The 9,316-nt window shown below is 45.8% G+C and overlaps 1 protein-coding gene across 1 annotated transcript; it reads right to left on the bottom strand.

Moving 5' to 3' along the window:
- Window positions 1-400: 400 nt before the first annotated feature.
- On the bottom strand, window positions 401-6,401 carry LOC121880483. Its single transcript, XM_042387693.1, has one exon. It carries the CDS (start codon window positions 5,857-5,859, stop codon window positions 2,797-2,799), a length of 3,063 nt encoding a protein of 1,020 aa, XP_042243627.1. The 5' UTR covers window positions 5,860-6,401; the 3' UTR covers window positions 401-2,796.
- Window positions 6,402-9,316: the final 2,915 nt, after the last annotated feature.

The raw sequence follows: 9,316 nt of genomic DNA on the forward strand, positions 1-9,316 counted from the left end.
GACAGTGTTGGGTGATGGTGCTGGGTGACTGTTAGGTAATGGTGTGTTGGGTATAAAAGGTGATAGTGTTGGGTGATGGTGTTAGGTGATAGTGTTGTGTGATGGTAGTGAGTTTTTGGTGATAGTGTTGGGTGTGATGGTGCTGCGATAGTGTTGGGTGATGGTGCTGGGTAATGTTGTGCATAGTGTTAGTATAGTGTTGGGTGATGGTGCTGGTGACTGTTAGTAATGGTGTTGGGTGATGGTGTTGGGTGATAGTAGTATGATGGTGTTAGGTGATAGTGTTAGGTGATGGTGTTAGGTGAGTTTTGGGTGATAGGTGTTGGGTGATGGTGCTGGGTGATAGTAAGGTGACGGTGCTGGTGACTGTTAGGTGATAGTGTTGTGGTGATATGTTGGGTGATGGTGCTAAGATGGTGCTGGGTGATAGTGTTGGGTGATGGTGTTAGGTGAGTTTTGGGTGATAGTGTTGGGTGACACTGTTGGGTGATAGTGTTGGGTGATGGTGCTGGGTGATAGTGTTGGGTGATGGTGCTGGGTGACTGTTAGGTGATAGTGTTGGGTGATGGTGTTGGGTGATAGTGTTGGTGTCATTATAAGGAAAACATAATACAACCATAATACAACAAATGATGACATAACACAATATCCTTCACTATAACTCACAACAACAACACTATCACAGATAACTATTTCTTACATAACACACCAGTCACCATTACTATCATTCACCATAACACACCAGTCACCATTACTATCATTCACCATAACACACCAGTCACCATTACTATCATTCACCATAACACACCAGTCACCATTACTATCATTCACCATAACACACCAGTCACCATTACTATCATTCACCATAACACACCAGTCACCATTACTATCATTCACCATAACCAACTCCCACTATTACCTAACTACACAACACTAACCACAATTCACAACTACCCGTCACCATAATACAAACACCACTCCCCAATGACTCACCGAAACTCCACTCACTATACTTCACATCACCATACCTCACTACTCATACAACCACCATAACCTAAAATTTACAACAATCACCATAACACCACCACTTCAAGCATAGCTCATTATGCTAACCTAACCTAACCAAACCATACCTGACCATAAATACTTGTTCACCATTCATTAGTCATAACTTGGAACAACACCATAACTTTACATAACACCATAACTTGACAAAACACACCATACTTCACATAACACCATATCTTTACATAACACAATAACTTGACACAATATACCATAACTTCTCATAACACCATAACTTGACACAGCACCATAACTTCACATAACACCATAACTTGACACAATACACCATAACTTCTCATAACACTATAACTTGACACAATATACCATAACTTCACATAACACTATAACTTGACACAATATACCATAACTTGACACGATACACCATAACTTGACACAACACACCATAACTTGACAATACACCATAACTTAACAACACCATAACTTCACAACACCATAACCTTACATAGCACCATAACGTCACAACACAATAACTTGATACAGTACACCATAACTTCACAACACCATAACTTCACATAAAACCATAACTTCATATAACACCATAACTTCACCACACCATAACTTCCCAACACACCATAACTTCACATAACACCATAACTTCATTAACCCCATAAGTTTACACAACACACCATAATTTGACACAATACACAATAATTTGACACAACACACCATAATTTGACACAACACACCATAACTTGACACAACACACCATATTGTACCATTACGCAACCAAAAGAACTTACAACATTACCACATCACCGTAATTCACAAAACCATAACATCATAAACTATCCGCCTTGACTTACCATAACTTGCACAATACCACTCACTACAATCACACAGGTGTTACTCACTAAACACCATACAGGTCCCACCCACCATAACTACACAACTACCACATACCATAACCACACAACTCTCATTAATCAACCAGGGGGATAACCAGAACAACTACTAATGCATAACAACCACCCAGCTCACTATAACGCACAATACACTATGACCATCACTTGCACCATAACACGCGGTAACCACTCTTGTTTCAACCTAAATATCAATAGAACACCATAACACGACCATTTCAACACCATAACTATCACTTAATAAATAGCCATTATTTAATAGCACTATAACACCATGATTACTAATTACCACAATAGTATCACCATAATTGCGTCTTGGTAACATTATATCTTACCATAAACACAACATTAAGAATGCGTCACCATTAACACCACGCCTCACCAATGACCAACATTAACATCACACGTCACCATTAGCCAACATTAACACTAAACATCATCATTAACCAACTTTAACACTACACGTCACCATCACCAACACTACACCTTACCATTAACACCACACGTCACCACTAACCAACATTAACACTACACGTCACCATTAACCATATCACTATCACTTAACCACAACTTGTACCTCACCATAACCACGATTTATTGTGTAAGTCACCCCGTGAATAACAACCCTTACCTCACTACAGCCCCTCACTTACGTAAGTCACACTACTATTACTACTCAACACACTATTATGACCATTCTACTTTACCATACTCTTCAACCACTCCCATATTTCACCATAATCACCATTAACTTCTTTTATTACCAATGACTAAACTAACCTAACCCTAACCATCACTACTGCACAATAAGAGATAACTCACCAGAACAAGAGAGATGAGATGGGCTGGCTCACTCCAGCTGTATATCATTCATCATGTCGTAGTGGTCTAGGTGCATCTGGGGTTGACCTCTGTGTCTCTTGTGAGCCTGGGAGTCGAAGACCAGCTGCTGCGGCTGGAGGCGCGGCACCACCTGCCCACCACCACTGCCCCCCGCCAGGGAGGAGCGCGGCCTCACAGCCCCGGGGTAGTTGGCCTCCAGCGGTGAGTGAGAGAACATGATGGAGGTGTCGGCGGGTGAGTGCGCTGGCAAGGTGGCTTCTCCGTCCAGTAGCTCGCGGGGAGACCTGCAGTACTGCGCCGAAGTGTCCCCTGGTGAGCGGGAGAACATGTTGTCAGAGGGAACATCGACAGGCTCATAAGGCGAACGGGCCAGAAGCTGGCGCCGCAGTTCCTGCAGGCTGCTACCCTCAGCTGCCGGGGAGTGAGAGGCTAGATGGTCGGGATAGGTGCGGGTTGGGGAAGCACCACATAAGTCATGGGGTGGCCGTTGGTACGACGCCTCTAGTAGCCCTTCGCCCGGAGATCCGTGGAAGGGTGACCGGCGATTAAGGAGCGGTGATTGAGCAAGATTAACGTGCTGGTTGAGCAGCACTGACTGGAGCATCATGGAGGAACTGTAGGAACCATTAGGCGGGGCGGCCAAGTGGGCTCCCATCTCACCCTTGTTGAGAGATATTGGAATGGGACTAGTAGTGTGTGAAGGTATACTGTGGCCGAGGTCATGACCCATGGGACTAAGCTGTCTGGGTTCACTGAGGGTAGTCTGGGGCACTTGGATGTCGTCTTGGAGGTCGTGGTGGTGGTGGTGGTGGTGGGAGCTGCTGAACACTGCCCCCATCTCCCCACGAGGAACTAGACCGAAGTAGTACCAAGTAGGTTCGCTACGGCCGCCACATTTCCTCACCTCCACGTTAGGGAAACAATGCTTCACTAACTTGCCGAAATAGTTCAGAGTGACTGGGTTTTCGTTAATGGACTTACAATAAGCACAATAATTGCTGAAGACTGCACTCTTCATGATTATCCTCTCCGTGCCTGGCTCATAGTGACTCCGTAACCAGTCTATGACAATCTCGGCACTCTTATTGTCCGTAGCGATCTCCTTCTTCCTGGAGCGTTGTGCAGGGTCCCTCCCACTCATGTATTGGAAGAGAGGACTTGAAGTTTTGACGGCGATGCCACAGTAATGATACTGAGGTTTGACACGTCCGCCAAGACGCCGGATTGTTACTTTGGGGAATACTTGACGCACAATCTTACCGAACACGTTCATTTCAAATGGGGTCTGTTTGATGGTCTTTGCGTAAATTTCGTAGTGCCGGTAAGCATCGGCCTTCAGCACGCACGAGTCAGGCAAGGACTCGAAGTTATCAGTGAGCCACATACGCAGGTAGTACTTGCCATCTCGTAGCACCTCCGGGGTGGAATGTAGTTCCTCGTCAGGGGGGTCACGGTAGTTGTCAGCATAACGTTCATCGGCCGCTTCGTCCTCGTCGAGCATTTGTGGAGAGATCCGGGGGGCGGCGCCCGGCGGGGGCGACAGTTCCATGGAATGTTGCTGCATGCTGGCCTCACCATCTATTAAGTGATGAATGCAAGGCTCGCCATCGATTAACTCCTCGATACGGCTATAAAAATCGGAATGTATTTGAACACGAATTCCTTCGTAGAATGTCTTTTCTGATGGATGAATCATGGTGACTACGCCACGAAACACCTTGAGCACTGTCTCATCGAAATATGTAAGTGGTAGCACGATAGTACCTGTCATTTCGCAGACCTTCTCATAATAAGCGTACACTTGATCCCTATTTACACACATTCTCTCACATTCCTCAAATGTTCGCGATAACCAGTCCCTCAAGAACGTCTCCCACTGTGAATGAACAGAATTATTACAGTACTGCACTCCGTCCTTTTCCATCTTTGGATCTGGGTCACTGTTCCAACTAACGTCATCATTATAACCCGATATAATGTGAAAACGAGGTTTATAGAGTTTCCTAGTTTTCTGGTCTTTAACTGAGGGACTCGGAGAATCACTTATGGAAGTAGCAACTGACGGAGATCTCTCAGGACTGGGCATGTAAGAGGTGTCCATATCATGGACGTCGCGAGGGATGTGTAGGTCTAACGGTTCCACTTTAATAGTGCATTCAATGTCTAATGGTTCATCTTTCAGTTTTAAATGTTGAAGGCTGTAGTTTACGGGCTCTTCCTTAATGTAGGTGTGGAAATAAGGGTTGGCATGGGCACCGGGAGGCTCGCCTGAGTATGGTGTGTGGGCGTCACGGAGAGACCCTTCTGACGTGTCTGACACCGGGCTGCGACAGCTGCGGTCGTCGTCGTCTTCATCGTCGTCGTCGGGATCCACCTCCTCCCGGTAACATAATCTGCCATTATTGAACATGAAATCGACCTCACGCATGAGCTCCGGCGGGACAGTGTCGAGGGGCAGCGGGGCGGGTCGCTCCTGAATGCCAAAATAGAATTTCTGCTGGTTGGCTCTTGGCCCCAGCTTCCTCTTGGTGATGTGTGGGAAGGCGTGGCTCACCACCATGCCGAAGTATTGCATGGGTAACGGGTCAGCCGCGGATGCTATGCAGTCCAACACGTAGCGGTCGTAGACCTCTGACTTGATGACGGAGGAGTCGGGGCCGACACAGTAGTTATTGTGTAGCCACAACAAACACCGGTGAACGTCAGTCTTGTCCGTAACAACTTCTCTCTTACGCAAGCGACGTTTGGGTCTAGTAGTGGTAGCGTTGTCGATAACGTGTGGGGAGGACTCCTTAGCTTGGATGCCACAATAGTAGTACTTGAGGTTATCTCGTCCTCCTAGACGCCGGATGGTTACGTCAGGGAAAACGGACTTGACCACGCGGCCGAAGATGCTGGTCTCCATAATGTTGCGGCCCTGATCGCGGCAATAGTCCTCATAATGCTTGTACATGACCGACTTGGCTACCACACCATCCTCGTGACGTTCATAGTGGGTCTTCACCCACAGTTTGGCTTGTGAACAGTGAAGCGCCATCGTCCCCGTTGAACCCTTTGCTCGCGACACCATTTAGAGGACTATTTTCAGACCCAAGCGCGTTAACGCACTTGCACTATAACGTGTATCCTTTTCGTTTCAACATTTGTGTCCAAAATATATTTCACTTGAATAATGTTCAAGTAAATGACAATTTCTCGACAAGTGTGGGAAGGGGGCGGAGGCAGGCGGAAACACAACCACACGCTGCCACGGCACAACTTGGACTGAACCCTCTGATGTTTACGCGCAGCGCCAGTGTGTCACTAAGCAACATTCATTGACTGGCACCATCGCTAGGCTACCAATGCCCTGGCTTAAGCTACTACGTAGTTGTTCACCTCGCACTAGATAAATGATGAGAAATCCAAGAGTGCTTATTGTGTCACTGAATATCCTGGTGCAGGGGCAAGATGAGATCCAGTCAACTGCACTAAAGGGTAAGGGCGAGCGGTACCGTGGATGGCTCTCCGGGTTACGAGGTCCACCACGGTTAGTTGTTTACTGCTGACTCCGGGAAAGTGACGCACAGCACATGTGAGCAGCAGAGTATGGAGGCGGCGCTAGTAGCTGGGCCCGCGTGCCAGGCGTACGACCAGTATTGGCGCCCACGCTGCCTGCTGTAACACGCACAGACGTACACACATACACACACTGGCGCTACCGACGTGGCCACACACACAAACACACACACACACACGCTCTATTCTCTCTTTCTCTTTACCTTTGACTATCGTCACCTTCCCGTTTCGACCTGCTCTTTTAATCTGTGTGGCTCATGGCAGCAGGCTGGACAGTCAGTAATCGTGGAAATTCCAGAGCTTTCTCGAACCGGCACTTTCAATGTGATGTCATGGGGCGGTGACCAGCGAGACTCCGCCCACCATGACCTCGGCAGCAGCAGCAGCAGCAGCCAGTTGACTGAATGAGTCACACCATTTCTCAATTCCCAGGAACAGCGACAGATCTCACGCAGGTGGCCGCCACACCTCGCGTCACCACACTCTGGGTTTCCCAACCATTTTACAAAGATTCACTGAACACATTAATTTCCCAGAGTGATAGTGAGAGGAGAGTGAGTGATGTAAGGTCATCACTGACGTGATCTAGTACAGCCACTACAAATTTGACCTAATGCAACAGCAGCCCTGGCCTAACCTTGCACACTGATGCAACACGAATGTTCCAGCCTACGCAGTTGTGACTGAATGTTGCATCACGATAATATACAGAGCAATCAGGAGTGTACTGTATGCAAGTGCTTAAGGAAATTTTATTTTTACTACCAGGGAGAATAGTGTGATCATAAAACCTATTGACCACTACACACTAGCCCTCTACACCCACCACCCACCGCCCTCTACAGTCTAAACCCACCAGCTACTATACCCACCACCCATTACACCCACCGCCCATTAAACACGCTACACCCACCACCCACTGCATACGCAACCCAGTGCACCCACCATATATAACACCCACCACCCATTACACCTACCACACAATACACCCACTACACACTACACCCACTATACCCACCACCAACTACAGCCACCACCCACTACACCCACCACCAACTACACCCACTATAAACTATACCCATTACACCCACAATACAACTACTACACAGCACAACCACTACTCAATACACCCACTATAAACTATACCCATTACACCCACAATGCAACTACTACACAATACACCCACTACACAATACAACCACTACACAATACACCCACTACACAATACACCCACTACACAATACATCCACTATACAATGCAACCACTACACAATGCAACCACTACACAATGCAACTACTACACAATACAATCACTATACAATGCAACCACTACACAATGCAACTACTACACAATACAATCACTATACAATGCAACCACTACACAATGCAACTACTACACAATACAACTACTATACAATACAACTACTACACAATACAACCACTATACAATGCAACCACTACACAATGCAACTACTACACAATACAATCACTATACAATGCAACCACTACACAATGCAACTACTACACAATACACTCACTACACATTCCTTGGATTTGTACAATGGATTCTGAATTTCCTTTATTTATTGAAACCTTAACATGAAATTATTGTGTGAAATGAAATATTAATATCAAATTTATAAATACGATGAAACATTTTGAAACATGAAACAAATAGAAACATGAAAATCGAAATAATATAATGAAACAGAAGATGAAAGTTAGGTTAGATTGGATTAGGTTAGGTTAGGTTGGATTAGGTAAAGTTAGGTTGGATTAGGTAAAGCTAGGTTGGATTAGGTTAAGTTAAGTTGGATTAGGTTAGGTTAGGTTAGCTTAAGTTGAAACCTTATAAGACATGGAGCATTATCTAACATAGTATATTTGGTAAAATGGGGTGGGTGACGTATATAGAGGCAGTGGGTGACGTATATAGAGGCAGTGGGTGACGTATATAGAGGGAGTGGGTGACGTATATAGAGGGAGTGGGTGACGTATATAGAGGGAGTGGGTGACGTATATAGAGGAGTGGGTGACGTAATATAGAGGCAGTGGGTGACGTATATAGAGGGAGTGGGTGACGTATATAGAGGCAGTGGGTGACGTATATAGAGGGAGTGGGTGACGTATATAGAGGGAGTGGGTGACGTATATAGAGGGAGTGGGTGACGTATATAGAGGCAGTGGGTGACGTAGCAGATGGGTGGGACAGGAGGGGGGGTGGTGGCCTTATAACCTTCCTCTCCCTCGAGTGCCAGGTGGCGGCCAAGTAGTGCCTAGTGCTTCGCGGTACCCAGAGTGCCATCAGTGATGCTCCACATTATGACTCCTTGCAGCGGCAATATCGCTGTCGTGGTATAAAAATAGGGCGAGGCTAGCACGATGCTCCTGGCACGGCAAGTATAACCCAGTGTGTCCTACGCTGCCACCCACCAACCTGCTGCGCCGTGTCTGGCGTACGATGTGCCTGCATTTTCTGCTCACATATCTTTTATTTCATACTGCTCTCAGTTATTGGATTCCTGTTGCAAAGCTTCCTTTTCAATTCATTGATAATTTATTGTTCGTTAACGCTGTTGGAAGGTAAAATGTTGCGAATCAGGTAGAATGTCTCAACAGTCATGTTTATGAATGAAACTGGTGTTGGCTGGTGCATGTGATGGGTGCGCGGCGCGCCAAAGGGTGTGGGAGTACTGCGCACGTCCGCCTTGCCATCTTCGCGGCCACCTCTGGCTACGTACTGTATGTACCCTGCTACGTCTGACAGTTGTTGTTACATTGTGCTGTTCCGTGATCATGGCATTTAAAATTCTTATACATCAAGAATAAGTGTAATGTAGCCACTTGCTTAATGGAATATATATATATATATATATATATATATATATATATATATATATATATATATATATATATATATATATATATATATATATATATATATATTTACTGCAAATATAAAAGACATC

This window comes from Homarus americanus, unplaced genomic scaffold (genome assembly GCF_018991925.1).
Source record: "Homarus americanus isolate GMGI-L3 unplaced genomic scaffold, GMGI_Hamer_2.0 scaffold15794, whole genome shotgun sequence".
Lineage (NCBI taxonomy): Eukaryota > Metazoa > Arthropoda > Malacostraca > Decapoda > Nephropidae > Homarus > Homarus americanus.

Coding starts and splice junctions, on each gene's coding strand:
- LOC121880483 (XM_042387693.1), bottom strand. CDS start 5,859: ATGGTGTCGCGAGCAAAGGGTTCAACGGGGACGATGGCGCTTCACTGT.